Here is a 19,135-nt window from a genome sequence, read left to right on the forward strand (position 1 = left end):
GCACCGACCCGAGAGTGCCCACTACTCCAATAGACTAGATCATGCTGCTGCTGTACAGGGCAGGTTGGGAGGGAGCACGGCCTGTGACACAGGAGGCTGCTGGCTGTACTGGGTCGATCACCAGGGAGAGACAGGTTACTGATAGACAAGCAAAGATTTGGGGGGTACACCCTAAAGATGCATTAACCACTTCAGCCCCGGACCATTTTGCTGGGCAAAGACCAGACCACTTTTTGCGATTTGGCACTGCGCGGATTTAACTGACAATTGCGAGGTCATGTGACGTGGCTCCCAAACAAAATTGATGTCCTTTTTTTCCCACAAATAGAGCTTTCTTTTGGTGGTATTTGATCACCTCGACGGTTTTTATTTTTTGCGCTATAAACAAAAATAGAGCGACAATTTTGAAAAAAAATATTTTTTTTTACTTTTTGTTATAATAAATATCCCCCAATAATATATAAAAAAAAACATTTTTTTCCCTCAGTTTAGGCCAATACGTATTCTTCTACATATTTTTGGTAAAAATATATATTTTTTACTAGTAATGGCGGCGATCAGCTATTTTTATTGTGACTGCGACATTATGGCGGACACATTGGACATTTTTGGGACCATTGTCATTTATACAGCAATCACTGCTATATAAATGCAGTGATTCCTGTGTAAATGACACTGGCAGTGAAGGGGTTAACCAGTGGGTGGCAGTGTAGGGGATAACCAGTGGGTGGCAGTGTAGGGGTTAAGTGTTCCTAGGGGTGTGTTACTAACTGTTGGGGGCTGGGCTTTCATTTAGTGAACACTGATCCCTGCTCCAATCACATGTTTTACACCTGTTTACAACAGCATCTCTCCGTTCAGCCGCCCCGTGAGAAGATCGCGGGTATGTCTGCAGCGATCGAGTCCGCGGGACCCGCGACCGGACTCACCGGGGGCCCGAGCAGCCGGCCGCAGCGTGCTCGCGATGGCAGGGCGGCATTAAAGATTGGACGTATCTGTACGCCAATATGCCTGCCCGTGCCATTCTGCAGACGTACACCGGCGTGCACTGGTCGGGAACTGGTTAAAGATGGTACAGCCATAAGACCATATAAACAGAACAAAATATTACTGAACATTTTCAAAAAATATGGGGATTTAATCACACCATACTGATAGAGGCACGCAGGGCATATTTGCTTCCATTCCGTCTGGACATATCAGTGCTGTGCCTAAGGAGCTGCTGCCACCTGCCTGAGTTACATGCAGCAGTGGCATCCCCTGTACCCCCTTGATGTGCATGCTTCATCCCAGCCAGTAGCACCCATCAGAGGTTATTATATCTACTATAGTGAGTAGAGAAACCCAGCTGCGCCCTAGGCGGCAGTGCACCCTAGGCGCCTGCCTAGTTTGTATATTGGTAGCAGCAATATATTTTTATTTCTCTGTACGTGGGGTATGACACACATTACTCTTATGCGTGTCTATCCCCATCAAAGTTAAAACCAATATTAACCCTATATTATATATTTAAAAAAAAGAATTCTTGTATTTGACACTGTGTACCATTTGCATTTCACACTTTTATTTACTAACTATTTACTGACAACAAGAGCTCACAATTCTCCACATAATAAGAGAGTGTTGAAGGAGCCTCATATGTACCACTAAGTTATTATGTTATGTGCATGTTATGTTTTCATATTACGTATGTCATTACGTTATTGTGTGTGTCACATCACAACGCCCATGCATGTCATCACACTCATGTCACAACAATTGCTGGAGTCATCTTTAAAGTGGCGTTCTACCCAAAAGTGGAACTTCTGCTTATCTGTCCCCCCCCCTCTGGTGCAACATTTGGCACCTTTCAGGGGGGAGGGGAGGACAGTTACCTGTTTTTGACAGGTACCCTTCCCCACTTTCAGGAGACGGCACCACCGCGCTGTCCCTCGGATGTTCGCCCCCTCCTTCCTATGCCACCGGGCCAATTGGAAAGTGCAGTGCACAGTAGGGAGCCGGCTGTGAAGCCAAAATCGGCTGGGGTGCCGACATCAAAGGAACACTGGACAAGTAAGTGTCCTATTAAAAGTCAGCAGTTACAGTATTTTTAGCTGCGGACTTAAAATTTTTGAAGAGGAGGGCAGAAGACCTCTTTAAAGTTGGCCATACACTGTTATATTTTTTTTTTCCCCCAGCCAAACAGGGCATCCTACAGTGGCACACACCTACCCTACCCACAGAAGTCATTTTTTAATTGACTTCTGTGGAAGGGACATGTTGGAAAAATTTCAATCGCTCAGAGCGCAGGCTCTGATCAAAGTATTCTGACAGTCAGAATACAGTGATTAGAGCCTGCGCTCTGATCGATGGAAATTTTTCCAACATGTCCGTTCCACAGAAGTCAATTAAAAAAACTACTTCTGTCAAGTGGGAAAGCCCACATGCTGATTGAATTTCAGCTGGTCCCTGCTGGACTAGCCAAATTTCGGTCAGTGTATGGCCAGCTTTAGACCCAGTTTGTGTTCAATAATTCTGATATAACACCTCTACATTTAGGCTTGCCAAAAAATAATATTCCCTTATAGATAACCTCTTTACAGAACCACTGAAGTCTACATACGATAGTACAGTTTTCACAAATAGTCAAAGAATTGTGTCTTTGTATTTATCAGTATTCTACATAAAATTTTGATTTTGAGATACTATAGGTAGGGCAACATAGTGGTGTTTCCTGATTTTTAGTCAACTTGGGTAGAGCATAAAATGTCACTATTTTTGTATTCCTATTTGACAAGCATTTGAATTCCTCTTTTAATATTATTTTTAAACCCATGGCTTTTATTAGGAACCTTCTAATTCCAAACCGCGCCTTCTTGTGGGATCTTCTTCCAAAACACAGTAATTTGTATTGTTCTGCAACAAAGTCATACTTATCTCTGTCCATCAGAACCAACTTTATGCCTTTTTTTTTTAGCAGGTTTCATTAAATCAAGATTCTGTTCCAGATGCCCCAAGGCCATTCTTTACTTGTGAGATTGTGATTTTTTTTTTACTTTTTTTTTTTTTCTATAAAAGATGTAATTTTGTTTCAAACAATTTCTCAATTTTTTGAATATAAGGATGCTATGGAACAGCATTTTCAGGGACAGACATAGTGACAGTGTGCCTTGACAGCTGATATTTTTCTTTTATTTACAATCAACTTGTCTGATAGAGAGAAGCAGCCCCCCAATGTAGTATTATTTGAATCATACCACTTAAAAACAACAATTCTTTTAAGGTAGATTTTGAAGCAACACATGTTTTTATCAAGTGGCACTAAACCTGCTTTTACTTGCAGATAACAATTTGCCAGGCATTCAATGAAGCTGCCCTCCCTTGCCACACACATACACTCCATTTTCCATAATCTTCAAAACAGCCAATGTGCACCCTTTCTACCAAGCTACTCCATTCATGGAAACTATACTACAACTTCTATGAATTAAACAGGCTTCAGAATGTAAGAATCTAGGACAGGAGGATGATTGATGGGTACACCCTTCTGTTCATAGATCACGTTTCACAAACTCGAACTTCATCCCTAATGATATACCATATCACTAGTTTCCTTTGTCCCAACTTGAAGTCATGGTTCTGGAGTCTTTACCTTATGAATCACTGATTGGCATCTAGTTCCAGCATGTGTATTTGCATCCCAGACATGTAAAAAGATATAATTGATATACTAATACTGTGACGTCACCAGAGCCAGATAATTCAGAAATTTATTTAGGGAGGAGCCCAGGCCTTGGTGGACTTCCATGGGGGCCCAGCTACAACCTCCTACCTGAAGCAGTGCTTTATATTTGTTGGACTTCTAACAGGGGATAGTGTAATTGGCCACAGGTGCGCATCTACCACTAATTACACAAGGGATGATATGGGGTGGACAATTATTGTCTGATGAGGCACAACATACAAATACAAACAATGCGATACGTGTGGCATCCCTGTGCCTATGTGCAGTCCTTAATAGTGTCAATCAAAGAGCTAGGGGGTCAAAGTTGCAACATTGCCTTGTGTCTTTGGAGGCCACCTACTCCAAGTGTGTATGTCTCTACATATGCATATTACTTACTGCAAAGATGAGACTAAACTTACAGTGCATGTGAGATACTGGTAACTTATTAACTTCACAAAATCATTTTCAGAATAAGAAACTTTTTAGTTTCAATTAGCCATACAATTTCTTTGTTTTATACCTGAATTCTCCTAATAAGTTTTAGCCTTAGCTTATTTTTTTTATTTTTTTATCTTTATTTAATACATTGTGCAATTACAGTGCCAACAAAGAAACACAACCATCCACCAGGCCTGGATTCTTTAGCTTCTAACAATGCCATGTGCCTAAAAATCAAGGTTATGCTACACATAATTTATGCACAGCTCTTGGTTGTGGAAATATTTATTCTTGCTATTCACGTATAGGGGAAATGTGACACAGAGTGAATATGAAAGTAACTCAAGGATGGGCCCCTGCAAGACTTAGCCCTTGTACACACGGTCGGAGATTCCGACAACCAAATCCGTCAGATTTTGTCAGGCGGATTTTGTCCAAAACTGTTGCATACACACGGTCGGACAAAGTTGTCGGGAAATCCGACGTGATGACGTTATTTCGTTACGACGGGACTACGATCACGCTAGTAGCCAATAGCTTTGGTGTAGGAATTTGATCTGAGCATGCGTGGCACTTTGTCCGATCGGAATTCTCTACACATGATCGGAGTATGTCCGATCGGAGCATTTTGTCGGAAAATTTTACCAACAAGTTGGAAAACTTGGTCCGTCGGATATTCCGACGGAAACAGTCCGATCTAGACCACACACAGTCGGAATATCCGACAAAACGGTCCGATCGGACACATTCCGTCGGAATCTCCGACCGTGTGTACAAGGGCTTAGGGCAGGGGTGGACTGACAACTCATGGGGCCCCCAGGCAATAGGAGATTATGGGGCCCCCAGGCAAACCGAGATTATGAGGCCACACAGTATACACACACACACACAGTATACACATACATGTACACACAGTATACACAGACATGTTTCTATTGGCTGAGAAGGTACTGGAGAGGTGGGGCAGCTATAATCTCGGGATTTTTAGACGAAAGGGATGTCGGTAAGGGACATTTCAGAGACAGATGTAAAAAAACAACACAGATTTTTACATACTGTCCCTGATTTTACTAAGGGTGACAACCCTGATGGGGCCCCCTAGTGGCTCGGGGCCCTCGGGCAGTGCCCGAATGGCCCAATGGTCAGTCCGCCCCTGGCTTAGGGTACCTATCCTTGTGGATCCTGTTCGCAATGTGCAGTTATTGGCAAGAGGATCTAATTTACATTGCCCAATGGGGAATGTTTCTGCCTTAGGCATTTTGCATATTGCAAAACGCAAGGTGTGATTTACCTCATGCAGTGTCAATGTGGTGCCTTCTATGTAGGCAAGACACGGCAGGAATTGTGCAAACGCATTGAGAAACACATACACAGTATGCAAATAGGCAATCCGTACTTACCTCTGGGCAGACATATTCCCAGGAGACATAAATACAGAGTGCCTACTGTTAACTTTACAGTTTTGGACAGAATACATATTCCGACCAGAGGAGGCGACTGAAACAACATTCTGCTCCAGCGTGAAATGCACTGGATCAGATATCTTAAGGCTACAACTCCTCCAGGCCTCAATGAGGCAGAGAGCTTCAGGCCCTTTCTGGACGGTTTTAGCTCAGGAAAAACAGATTAACGGAGGGAGCCCCTTGGTAGGATAATTCAATGAACATATAGGGACCTTGTTCCTCCATCTATATATTTTTGTTTCCAAGTGAGGGGCGTTGTTCATAAATAGGTGGTTCCTCGTTTCAATTTTAATCTAAATCTATTTCTTCCCCATGGATGGGATTTCTGTAGATAATATTTGGAGGTGGCTTTTCTTGCTCCTAGCTCCTAGCTCCGTGGTGGGATTTCCTCGTCCTCATACTTTTGGAGCTGAAATATTGATGCTACACCTTTCTTTTCTTTTTTTTGTAATTGGTTCCTTCCCTCTCTATTTTCTGTTTGCATTTTTTCACTCCGTTCTGATTTGAATATATGCGACAGTCTATTAAGGGAAGGCATATATTATAATCATTAAATTTTTTTGATTTGTAATGGCAGAGGCATTTCCCAGTTGGTATAAATGATGTCGTCTTTTTACAAGCTCTCACACCTGTACCCGGCACACATTGGCGCTTATATTTTATATCAGGGCCATTTGTTCTCCTCTGGTTCTATTGGTAATCCGATCACCAGAGGATGCTTTTGTGTCAACGGCGTTTGTCTCCAATATGGCCACCACACCGGTCTCTGGATGTTGTCATCTGACAGACGGATATGACGCAGCAACACAGGACGTGCCGGCGATGCGTCTGACATCATTGCGACGCGCCTGCACAGTATATGGAGATGCCAGGGACTGCAGCTGGCTCTCCTCCACATGATACCAGGAAGAGTCAAAACCGGTAGAGCCTGCCAATACAGGCGGCGGAAGTTTTACTAATCTGGAACACTTGGATTTCATAAGCAAACTGGCCCCAAGAATAAGTAGCTCTTTTACGTTTAGGGTTTGCAAATCTGCTCCCTACAGGGATGTTTTACATCCCAACAGATGGAGCTTTAGTGGGGGCAATGTATGTGTATACATATCACCCATTGGATTCATTTTTCTTTATCTGTCTTTAAATAGCCTACGGTGTCCCTTTCTGCTTTGAGTGACATTTTTTTGGATCATATCCAGCAGTCTTGTACAGGGTGAAGGGTGTTTTGTGCAAATCTTGTACTTTTTCTACCGAGATATGAGGAAAGCTTCTGCCAAAAGTTACTTAAACATGTATTTAGAACATAAGTGTTCATGTCATATGTTTGCAGTTATTGAAAATATGTATTATATATGGTACGGTATGAATTCTAAAATGCAACATTTTATACATTCAGAAGTGGTATAGATCCCCGATGAAGATTTTGCTTATGCATTCGAAACGCGTTGGCTATTCCTTTACTCTTCACCATCCAGTTTTCACTGGTGGTAGTTCAACAAGTAGTTGGGAAATACCACTTCCAACTCAATCCAATACATCATGCACTGTTTTTAATCTTTGTATAATTATGCAACCTATTGAACTTTTCTACTTAATTTTTATTTTCATATGTTAAAATAAAATTTCTTATATAGAATTTATTTCTAAATTATTATTTCAATGCCTTAAAAATCCCAAACTAGAGGTTTTACATTTTTTCCAGCCCAGATTCACCTTGCAGTGAAAATATGCCTACACTAAGTACACTAAAGCATTTACATATTTTTAATAAGCAGTAAAAACAACTCCAAGATGGAAAAAAAACCCTTGCAGTGGGTCTCCCATATTGCAAAGCTTAGAAGGTTGTTAACTCATTCTGTAGGGAAGTAATCATGGCCTGGGACACCTTACAGAGGAGAAATAAGGTAAGTATTACACCTTATTTCTCTATTCCTAGGCAAAAATTTGTATTTAAACTTGCATTGTGCCAGGTTATTCTGTTGCCTGGAGTTGAGCTTTAACCAGTTGCAGATCATCCACCTTACATCTATTGCGGTAGGGTGGCCGCTCTGCACCAGATCATGTACCTAGTACATGATCTGACACTTCCAGGTCTGGGGCACGCACGCGCCGCTGGCGACCCAGATCATACACAGTGGGAGCCCAGTGGTGGGTACTGCAGAATCTATATTCCAGTGCCCGCCGATTACACAGGACACAGGTAGAATGACAATCTGCCTATGTAAACAAGGCAGATCGTTCTGTCAGAAGGGAAGGCATTGACCCCGTGTTTCTGCTAAGTAGGAACACGGATCTTTGCCTTCCCCTAGTCAAAGCACCTCCCCCACAGTGAGTAAGCACAACCTTGGCACACATTTAACCCTTTGAAAGCCCCTGATGTTAACTCCTTCCCAGCCAGTGTCATTATTACAGTGACAGTGCATATTTTTTAGCACTGAGCACTGTATTAGTGTCACTGGTCCCCAAAAGTGTACATTAAGGGATCTGATTTGTCCACTGCAATACACTAGTAAAATAAATCTAAAAAATATCCCAAAAATATGTAGCAGAATATATATTGGCCTAAATTAATGAAGAAATTAGATTTTTAAACATTTTTTCTTGGGTGTGTTTTACAGTAGAAAGTAAAAAATATAGTTTTTTTTTCAAAACTGTCTACTAAAAGTGCTATGTGCAAAGTTCTATGTTGGCAAATTCATGGGAAGACTTGTTGATATAAAATTATATATAAAGTCCATTTCAAAACGTAAAAATCAAATCCAAAAAAAATGGTGATAGCAAGCATGTCCTTGTGTCCACTCAGATGCTCCTCCTGTATATGCGCTCACCTTAGAGCGTGTGACCTTGCAATTAAGCTTGGTCAAAGCACACATATGAACCACCTCTGGGTTCAGTGTTTGTACTGGGATCCTGGGCTGGTTGCTGGCACGTTTTCCACATGTATATAATAAAAGAGACTAGATAGTGTGATATCGTTTAAACTCTATTTATTATTAAACATTAACCCCCTATATAGGGTACTCACATTTCATGGGTGCTACAGTGCACCACTCTTTAAAAGACCAAAGAGAACACTGTGTCCGCTGAACTAATGTGTCCTTTCCTTGCTGAGACTGATCCACTTACTCATGCACCATCCCCTCCCCAACGCGTATCGATACCGGGAATGGGACGTCCTCTCAGACTATAATAGGTTAAATTAGATGAGTTCAGTATGCGGTGAAAATCACCAACCCTGGAGTCTCATAAATGTCCTATTTGGTGTCCTGTTTTCCCTTTGCAGCCTGGGGCACTGGTGTGATTTTACAGGGATCCAGAGGAGGCTGGGAATGAAAAGCAGCTGGTCGTGACTTCACAGGAACAGGAAATGTGATTATTCATAGGCCACTGTGAAAATAGGACGTTTATGAGACTCCAGAGTTGGCAATTTTCACCACATACTGAATGTGACGGGAGGGCACATGGAACCCAGAATCCTTTGGAAAGGTTGGGAAACCCATGTTTCAGCTCCCCATACAACTCTTATGTCTAAGTCACCCTGTGCCATCCTGGTACAGGGTGAGTGAGAAAATATATCTTGGATTACTTAAAATGTAAGTAAGTAATATTTATCCACAGTATCTCCCAGGATATATGCAAAGACTATTCTTAGGTTGTTAATTCTGAATACACAATCCTTGAAAGAGCTGATTACATTGACCTCCGGAGACGGACTGTATGGTCACCTAGGCTGCCTAAAGTGCTGGGTTAATTAACATGTTAATTCTGTAATTGTCTTTTACGTTGTTGCTATAGGGGAGGGAGTATCCATGAGCAGCCCTACCTCGTTATCTACCCCCTTGTGTAAAATGTGTATAAAAGGCCATATTCTGTCCAATAAAGTATTCAAGATTCTACAAGCTATTTTCGGCTAGACTTGTATTCAATGCAGCTATGAGAATATATCTCTCCGATAGTCAGGTTGGAGGAAGCGGGATATACTGATGGAAGCACTCAATCGGAGTGTGGGATCGGATCCATCACACTGAACTCATCTAATTTAACCTGTTATAGTCTAAGAGGAAGATATGTCACATTCTCAGGATCGACACGCGTTGGGGAGGGGACGGGATGGTGCATGAGGCAGTGGATCGGTCTCAGCAAGGAAAGGACACATTAGTACAGCGTTCTCTTTGGTCTTTTAAAGAGTGGTGCACTGTAGCATCCATGCAATGTGAGTACCCTAAATAGGGGGTTAATGTTTAATAATAAATAGTTTAAACGATATCACACTATCTAGCCTCTCTTATTATATACATGTGTAAAACATGGCAGCAACCAGCCCAGGATCCCAGTACAAACACTGAACCCAGAGGTGGCTCATATGCATGCTTTGACCAAGCTTAATTCACACGCTGTAAGGTGAGCACATATACAGAAAGGGGGGAGCACCTGAGTGGACACAAGGACACGCTTGCTATCACCATTTTTTTGGATTTGATTTTTAAGTTTTGGAATGGACTTTATATATAATTTTATATCAACACATGTCTTCACATGAATTTGTCAACATAGAACTTTGCACATAGCACTTTTAGAGCACTGGAACACGTTTGTGTAGACAATTTGAGCACTTTAGTCATGGACTTTCTTTTATGACAGATGATGATAGTATTTTTATACGTTGCATTATACTGTTGCACAATTACTTTATTGATAATTAGATTTGTCACTAGAGCACTTTATATATTTGTTTTGCTATAGATATATTCTAGAGTGTATATTTATGTGGAAGTACACAGAGAAATAATAATTAGTACAGGTTAGTGCAGTACTTTCTTTTATTTATATATAATCTTTGTTCTTTGAGGGTCTTTAAAGAGGTGTTCCGCCCCAAAAAAAAACACATACTGCAGCTGCTGGCTTTTAATAATAGGACACTTACCTGTCCTGGAGTCCATCGATGTTTCCATCAGCTGTCGGGTGCTGCCACCGCCATTGTGGGTAAGGGTACCCGGCAGTGTGGCCTTATGGCTTCACGCCGGAAACCCTACTGCACATGTGCAAGGCCCCATCCCTCTCTCCTATTGGCCCGGCGACAGGGAGAGGAGGAGGGATGTCACGGGCAGCGACCCAGGCTCCCGAAAGTGGGAACAGCATACCTGTCAGACAGGTATCCTGTTGCCCCCTCCACCTCCTGAAAGTGGCACCGGAGGGGGAGAGGAGACAAATGAGCAGAAGTTACACTTTAAGATTGCATTAATAGCTGCTATGGATCGCCTTACGGCTTCATGCCGGGAACCCTACTGCGCATGCACAAGGCTCTTCTTCTCTCTCCTACTGGCCCGGCGTCAGGGAGAGGAGAAGCGATAAGGAGGGAGCCCCACTGTGGAATCGCGGGCTGTGGCCTGGACTCCAGGAAGTGGGAACAGGATACCTGTCAAAGACAGGTATTCTGTCCCCCCTCCCTCCCAAAAGGTGTCAATTCTGGCACCAGAGGGGGAGAGGAAACAAATGAGCGGAAGTTCCACTTTTCGGGTGGAACTCCACTTTAAGAAAAAATTTAACAGAGCAATGACTAAAAAGCTCAGTGATGACTTGCTCTACGACTTGCTCACATTAACAGTAGCTATTGCTGCCCCTCTGAAAAGCAAAAGGGGTGCAGCCCCAGTCTTTTGAATGGGCCACGTTTGGTAGCGTTGCTGCCCAGTGAATGGTATAATTTCTACTGCAGTCACAAAGCAAACACTGAATCTGCAGACATGTGTACAACCCTGAGCAGCTGCATGTTATCTTTCAAGTGGGTGGTGGGAGGACTCAACCACCTGTTTTTACCACCATCGGGATGCCCCTGGTGAATGAGGCCTTAGGCCTCATGTAGACTGCTGCTGGTAAATGGACATTCAGAGGCAGTTGGATGCTTTTTTGAGCTGCCCCTGAACTCATCCAATGTTATATTATGTGTACATGTACACAGGTTCGTTTAATGTCGTTTTTAGGCAGTTGAGTTTAGAGGCCTTTTTTGGAAAGAAAAAAAATGAGTTCAGACGCTGAGTTTAGAGGCATTTCAATCGCCAAACGCTTCTAAACGCAGCTAAACATGGTAACTCGTGCTTAGCCATGTTTCATTACAGGCATTTTTCATTTTTGGCTATTTTGAAAAATAAATAAATATTTTTTTTTCTTCAAACGCTTCTAAACGCTGCAAAATGTGGCATGTAAACGCGGCAAAATGGACGATTTAAACGTGGGTTACTCTCTGTCAAGTTAAATCGTTCAGGAGAGGTTGTAAAAACATCCCGTGTACATTAAGCCTTAAAGCGGTTGTATAGCCTTTTTTTTAACTTTTACCTACAGGTAAGCCTATAATAAGGCTTACCTGTAGGTAAAATGAATAGCTCCTAAACCTGTTCGGTTTAGGAGATATTTACGTTTATTATATTGACGTCATGCGGCGCATGCGTGTTTAAGACCCAGCTGAAGGTCCGGCAGAACTGCCAGACCCTGCCACGAAAAAGACTCCCGTGCGCATTTCATAATGAGCCTTTCCCTTGCAGGTTTTTTTGTTTAAAAAAAAAAAAAAAGTGTGGGCTTACTCCCACTTTAAAGTTATTTTTGATATGTAAATAATTATAATAATATAATATAATAATAATATTAAAAGTCTGGGCAGAGATGCACTTTACAACTACTGGGAAAGGCAAACTAATGGGCAATGTGCAGTTTATGTTTAGCATGCAGTAAAGGATTAATGTACAAAGTGGTAAGTGTTCTCCAAAATGCTGTACAGTAGACATGTAAATGGTAAGAAGAACATTAAAGTTTTAATTTGCATTGAATAGTATGTGTAAAGTCAAGTTAACGTAATTTGAATGAGAAGGTCAATAAGTAAATAACAGAGCGAATGGAAAGAACGCACTAAATGGCTGATATATGTGATTGTTAAGGTTGTAGTAAAGGCTAAATGTACACATGAATATCAATTGCACAGGAAAAAAGCTAAATCAATGGGTACTCTAAGACCCCTTTCACACTGAGGCAGTTTTTAGGCGTTTTAGCGCCAGAAATAGCACCTGTAAATCACCTGAAAACTGCCTCCCATTAATTGCAACGGGTGCTTTCACACCAGGGTGGTGCGCTTGCGGGACGTTCAGAAAAGATGTTGAGAGTGCTGTGTACAGTGCTCCTTAAATGCCCCTGACCATTGCAATGAATGGGAATTGCCACAATGTGGGAGTTTTTAACCCCTTCTTTGGGGTTAAAAGCACCCCGCTAGCGGACGAAAACTCCCACTTAAACAGCAGTAAAGTGGCGCTAAACCGAGCCATTAAAGCACAGCTGACCTGCTTATTTAAATATGGAGGTCAAAAAAATTCGGGTTCTCGAGTGAGAACTTTTGAGGGGAAGGGAGGAGCACATGTGCAATGCCAAGAGTGGATAGTGTCACGTGATCACAAGAAGAGAAGACACTTTAAATGTGAACATTTTAAATATTGCACTAAGCAAGTAGTTATTGCTTCCTAAAGACAGTGCAATGTTGTAGTTCTTGTTGCACATGCAAATTTTGCACATGTGTTTTGGTGAAGAACATTTCACATCTCACATTTCATTTTGCACAGTTGTTGTTTTACGTATGCTCATAGCACTTTAGGAGATTCAATATAATATGTAATAACCTGAGCGCTGTTCATAATTACAAAAAAATCCTTAATGCAAATAGACTGTTCAGTTTGCAAGGGAAGTGTCCGCAGAGCTTAGAGAATGAGGTGAACTTCACTTTGCAAAAAATACCCAAATACATGCAAGGAAAATAACATTTTTTTCTAGTTTCAGTTTTCTTACACATGAGTGAATGATGATAGTCAGTGAAGCCTAATCTTATTTACTAAGCTCTGGAGCAATTTCCCCTGCAAAATGCCACTTCCCTTGCAAAGTGAGAAGCCTATCACCCCCCCCCCCCCCCCCCCACTGTCTCCAAGTCCTAGTGAGCACCAAGGCTTAAAGTTGGATGGGTGAATCCTCCCACTGTGGCTCTGTATTCTCACAGTGGGAAGCCTTCTGTGCTGTCAGAATACACAGAATACACAGCGCTGATTGAGCAGAAATTTTCCAACTGGGTGGGTGGACAGAAGTTGATCCACAGTGCCCACATATTGATGGAAATATGGCCAGTCCCTGCTGAACTGGTCAAATTTCTATTCATGTTTGGGCAGCTTAACCTCCCTGGCGGTATTTACGAGTGTGGCTCGAGGTGAATTTTCACTACCAAAAGTGGTAACCCTGAGCCACACTTGGGATTGCATCGCAGGATCCAGGCAAAGTTACTTGCCTTGTCCCCAGGATCCTATGATGTCTCCCCACTGTGTGTATGAGTGGTGTCTCTGCTCGATCTATCACAGTGCCAAGCTCCGTTCCTTGCGAGCGTTGTGACGCAAGGGGACGGAGCACGGCGCCAAATTCAAAAAGTTAAAAACAGATTACACATACAGTACACTGTAATCTTACAGATTACATTACTGTATCACATTATTTAACATCCCCTTTGTCCCTAGTGCTTTGTCTAGTGCCCTGCATGCAGTTTTATATTATAAATACTGTTCTTTCTGCCTGGAAACTGGAGATTGTCCATAGCAACCAAAAAGTGTCCCTTTAAATCAAAAGTGGTTTTAGACCAGATAGAAAACAGCGATAATAAATTAGAATCACTTGCAGAATTGAGTGATAGTGATTTGTGGGGAGATTTGTCATCAAACATTGAAAGCAATAGCGACAATTCTGCAACTGAGCAAATTTCAGTGTTTTTGATTTGATTACATTATTGAATAATTTTATTATTTATTATTATTATATTATTTGTTATAATGATTTATAGTTCTTTATTATATTCTAATTTATGATTTTATGTTTCAAACGTTATCATACCCGGGCTGTCTACTAGACTCTTGTTTGGACAGATTTAAGTGAGTTAGATTTACAGGCCTACAATATAAAATGCCAAATTTCCATACAAAACAATGTACTGCTTTGAGCATCAAAAATCTGAAATAATCATACCGCCAGGTGGGTTAAGAGGGCATTGGCCTTATGTGAGATTTTTCTTACCAATATTGGTGAGACTTGTGTGTATGTTTGTAGTAGACAAGTTAGATTAGGGAATACCTTAGAAAAACAGGGATTTATATACATGGCTGTATGTACTTTATCAAACCCAAAATATATATATGGATTTTAAAATATGAGAGAGAACAAGTGTGCTGTTTATGTGTATACATTTGTGTATACGTCTGGGCTTTGTTTCACAAATTTCTTTGCTTAGGTCTGTATTCTTAGCTGTTTTTTTGTACTGTTGTATACGTGCACTTCTAAAAAAAACAAAATAGAGACCTCTAAAAAATATGGGAGATAAATTAACATTTCACAGATACAGCGAATCCATCAGAAAAGGCTGATTACTTCAGTATTGGAACATTATTGTACATTAAAAAGTCATTGTCTAATGCATCTATATATTCTGTTAGGAACTGTTAGCCCTTGTACACACGGTCGGAGATTCCGACAACCAACGACGGATTTTGTCCGAAACTGTTGCATACACACGGTCGGACAAAGTTGTCGGAAAATCCGACGTGATGACATTATTTAGTTACAACAGGACTACGTTCAGGCAAGTAGCCAATAGCTTTGGTGTAGGAATTTGATCAGAGCATGCGTGGCACTTTGTCCGATTGGAATTCTCTACACATGATCGGAGTATGTCCGATCGGAGCATTTTGTCTGAAAATTTTACCAACAAGTTGGAAAACTTGGTCCGTCGGATACTCCGACGGAAACAGTCCGATGTAGACCACACACTGTCGGAATCTCCGACCGTGTGTACAAGGGCTAAAATATGTTCGTACTATAAAAACAGATAAATAAATAAACCTTGGTGTACAGCCCTATCCATTTAGCCTTATCTTAAAGCTGAACCCACATTTAAAACAAATTTAACAAAATTGTTGTTAGCCATTTTAGGCAACATAAGGTAATAGTTATGTCCTTTAATAGTCATATTTGCCAGTGAAATTGAAGTAATCAGAAAAAAATATTTAGGTTTTTAGAGACCCTAACCTTAAGAATCATTTTTTTTAACAATTAGAATTTATTAAAGAAATAGCCAGTTACAATACAACTTAATAAAGCATAATAATCGCAGATGCAGCTGCTTGAGTGAACATTGGTGTAGTAACAACGATACAGACTCATACTTTTAGACATCTTGGTTGCATATAAGCGGATTGTCATCGATCCCATTAAGCTAGTAGGCCCCTCCAAAAATGGAAAAACCTCTTAATATAAGGATAAATACATTGCTATTTCTAGTACATCAATAGGACCTAGACATATACACTAATGTATTGTAAAAGCCTGTCCCAACATATCTGCATTGTAACTTTATGCCAATCAGGTTACACCCCACCACTTATAGTCCAAAAGCCAAATGTAGCAAATAATAATAGAAAAAAAAGGTGACAGCCTATCTCAAGGCTGGCACCTTAGAAAAAGAAAGAAAAAGAAAAGGAAAAAATACGGTTATCCCTAGAAAAAAGACGGGCCTTATCAGCCCAGACTCTCAGCACCCCCTCCCCCTCATGCTCGTAACAGGGAAGCATATGCAGAGGAGTAAATAAACACCACCCAAGGTCGCCAAGTAACCATGTACTTGTCCGTGCTTTCGTGAGCTATGGCCCTAATTTCTTCCATTTTATGCAGATATCTTATTTCTCCCAACCATTCCATAATTGAGGGAGTCGTAATGTTCCTCCTTAAGAATCATTTCGTCTGTCAAGTTAATTGAAAAGAAAATAATCTAATTTTAATTATTGTACATTTAAATGAAGCAGGTTTAGTTGCCTTCCATTAAATTGGCATGTAATGTATAAGATCATAAATATATCGGAGGATTATATACAAATGTGAAGAACATCGCAGAATGTGCTTTTCTAAATCATTATTATAATAATTTAAATCCATCACCAGTCAACAGAGAACTGTTGTCCAATAAATATATGTGCCATATAAATTATAAACATTATAATAAATATCCAAAACTTGCTTTGAAATAGAAAAGCATGGTCCTTTTACATACACATCACTATAAATGTCATCTTAATAACATCAATTAATATATCTACTGCCTTTTGTTTTTAATTTCAGACTATTTTACTTTTTACTATACTATACTGTATCTCTCAAAAATAATAAATTCTTTTAATACATTTTAAAAGAGAATATCTACATATGGACAATAGACATGACAAACCGAAAACTTCTTACTCACCAACACATAGCCATGCAAGCAGAAAAGACAGAAGGAACTGCATCTTCATCATCCCTTTGTAAGCTTATTTGATTAAAATTACTTTATTTTTCGAAATTTTGCTAAATATTTCTTCTTCTTTGCTTTCTGTTGTTTTTTTCTCACATTCTCGCTTTTTTTCTGTTTAACTGAATTTGTTTGATGTGTGCCTTCTAGTCTATGTGTTTCCTTTACAACTTTTTTTTTTTCAACCCCTTATGCCTGTAAGTGTCTTTCTCATAGCTAAGCAAGTCATTTTGCCACACAATGTCACCTGCTTTTGTCAGAGTAACCAAACATTTTGAAAATGCATAAACCCACAGTTATAACCACATAGATTTTCCGATTTGATGTTCACAAAGTAGGTCTTTCCGGAGCAGATGAACGGCTGCAAAAACAGCATAAATGGATTCTGTAACCGCTTCTGCTGAATTGCGCACGATTGTCTCATATGGGCTTTTTATTTTTAGCTAATAGTTTAAAAACTTTTAGGCTGGGTTCACACTATTGCGAATTGGATGTAGGTTCCCAGCATCCAATTCGCAATAGCTGGAGAGTTTGACCAACTCTCTATGGAGCCGGTTCACATATCTCCAAGGCGGCTCTGGCAGATCGATATTCCTATCGCATACGTTCCTGGAATCTATGGCTCATAGTGGGTGCTGCAGTGATTACCAGTTGGGTCCTGGAAACATCAAACAAGTGTACATATTCGCCAGCACACCATGGATCAACAATTTTCGGCCTGACGAAGGGGTCCTGCGCAGCTTCGAAACCTTGCACTTTCCCTTATGATGTGATCCTTTCCATGGAGGAAAATTGCTGATCCATGGTGTGCTGGCGAATATGTACGCTTGTTTGATGTTTCCAGGACCCAACTGGTAATCGCTGCAGCACCCACCATTTTATGAGCCATAGATTCCAGGAACTTATGCGATAGGAATATCAATCTGACAAAAGATGCACAGGACCACTGTAAAAATTTGCGCCAGACCTGCCTTGGAGATATGTGAACCGGCTCCATAGAGAGTTAGTCAAACACTCCAGCTATTGCTGGCGAATATGTACGCTTGTCTGTGCATCTTTTGGTCCATTTCAGGTCTGAATTCAGCCAAAAATTCGGGCTGAAATTGGACCTGAAATGGTGAACCGGACCCCTGCTGTGAGCCTCATGTGAAGATAGTGTGAACCCAGCCTCAAGGTCAAAGCTTTTTAAAAGGCCCTTTCTAATAATGCAGACCTGGACAAGATGTGCAATGAATACCCTAGTTGAAAAAAAGTATCCTAAATAGTAAAATAACAATGCAGAGGAGGCACCACTCTTGGTAGCTTTGTGAAGTGGTACAAGCAGTGCCAATGTGACATCATAGATTTTTTATTTTTTTGAAGCATGCTTAGTTGCAAGTCTGAATTTCTTATTTAACTGTTAATCTTGTGCCAGACTTATTACTGAAAAGGTCCACAATGCTTACTGGTATAGGACTTGCCAAGGGCTATGTATTGTTTTATAACCATCCTGTCACTGTCGAAATTATATCAGTTTTGGAGTAAAAAACCTTCAATTTGCAGCTCCCCCCACAGCCCCCTTTCCATCTTAATACTTACCCAAGCCTGATCGTGATTCAGTGATGTGCACGAGAGCAGCTGCTCTTCCAGGTCCTAGGTCTCTGCCTCCTCATTGGCTGAGAGACAGCAGCGGGGCTCAGGAGTGAATACTCACGAGTGACCCCATAGCAAGTGACTCAGAGAAGAAAAGGAGCCAGGAATGCTGGTTGGGGACCCAAGAAGAGGAGGATTGGGGCTGCTCTGTGCAAAACCACTGTACAAAGCCGGTAAGGCCGCGTACACACGGGCGGACTGTTCGCCCAACTTTGTCCGCTGAACAGTGTTTGGGCGGACAGTCCGCTCGTGTGTGGGCTTTCAGCGGACAGTTTCAGCGGACAGTTTGACGAACAAGGTTTTTCGGAAATTCCGTAAAACTGTCCGCTGAAACCTTGTTTGAGCGAACAGTCCGCCCGTGTGTAGGCTTGTTCGTCAAACTAAGTTCCGCGCATGCTCAGAAAGGATTTACACGCCGAAAGTTATAATGCAGTGTATAGGACGTCGTATTTTTCGTCCCGTCGTACGTGCCGTTCACGTCATCGCGCACGGTTTCAGCAAACTGTTCGTTCGTCGTGTGTGGGCATGTCCGTCCATGCTAATTTTGAGCGGACT

The 19,135-nt window shown here is 41.2% G+C and overlaps 1 protein-coding gene across 1 annotated transcript in view; it reads right to left on the reverse strand.

Moving 5' to 3' along the window:
- Positions 1 to 17,209, reverse strand: part of CD3E (CD3 epsilon subunit of T-cell receptor complex) — a 53,097-nt gene extending 35,888 nt beyond the window's left edge. Inside the window, exon 1 of the mRNA XM_077456890.1 lies at positions 16,904 to 17,209. Within this exon, the coding sequence (XP_077313016.1) occupies positions 16,904 to 16,955 (52 nt within the window). The 5' untranslated portion in view covers positions 16,956 to 17,209. The remainder of the gene's footprint in view (positions 1 to 16,903) is intronic.
- Between the last annotated feature and the right edge of the window lie 1,926 nt (positions 17,210 to 19,135).

This window comes from Lithobates pipiens, unplaced genomic scaffold (assembly GCF_037356315.1).
Source record: "Lithobates pipiens isolate NorthernLeopardFrog02 unplaced genomic scaffold, aLitPip1_a1.2 Scaffold_27, whole genome shotgun sequence".
Classification (NCBI taxonomy): Eukaryota; Metazoa; Chordata; class Amphibia; order Anura; family Ranidae; genus Lithobates; species Lithobates pipiens.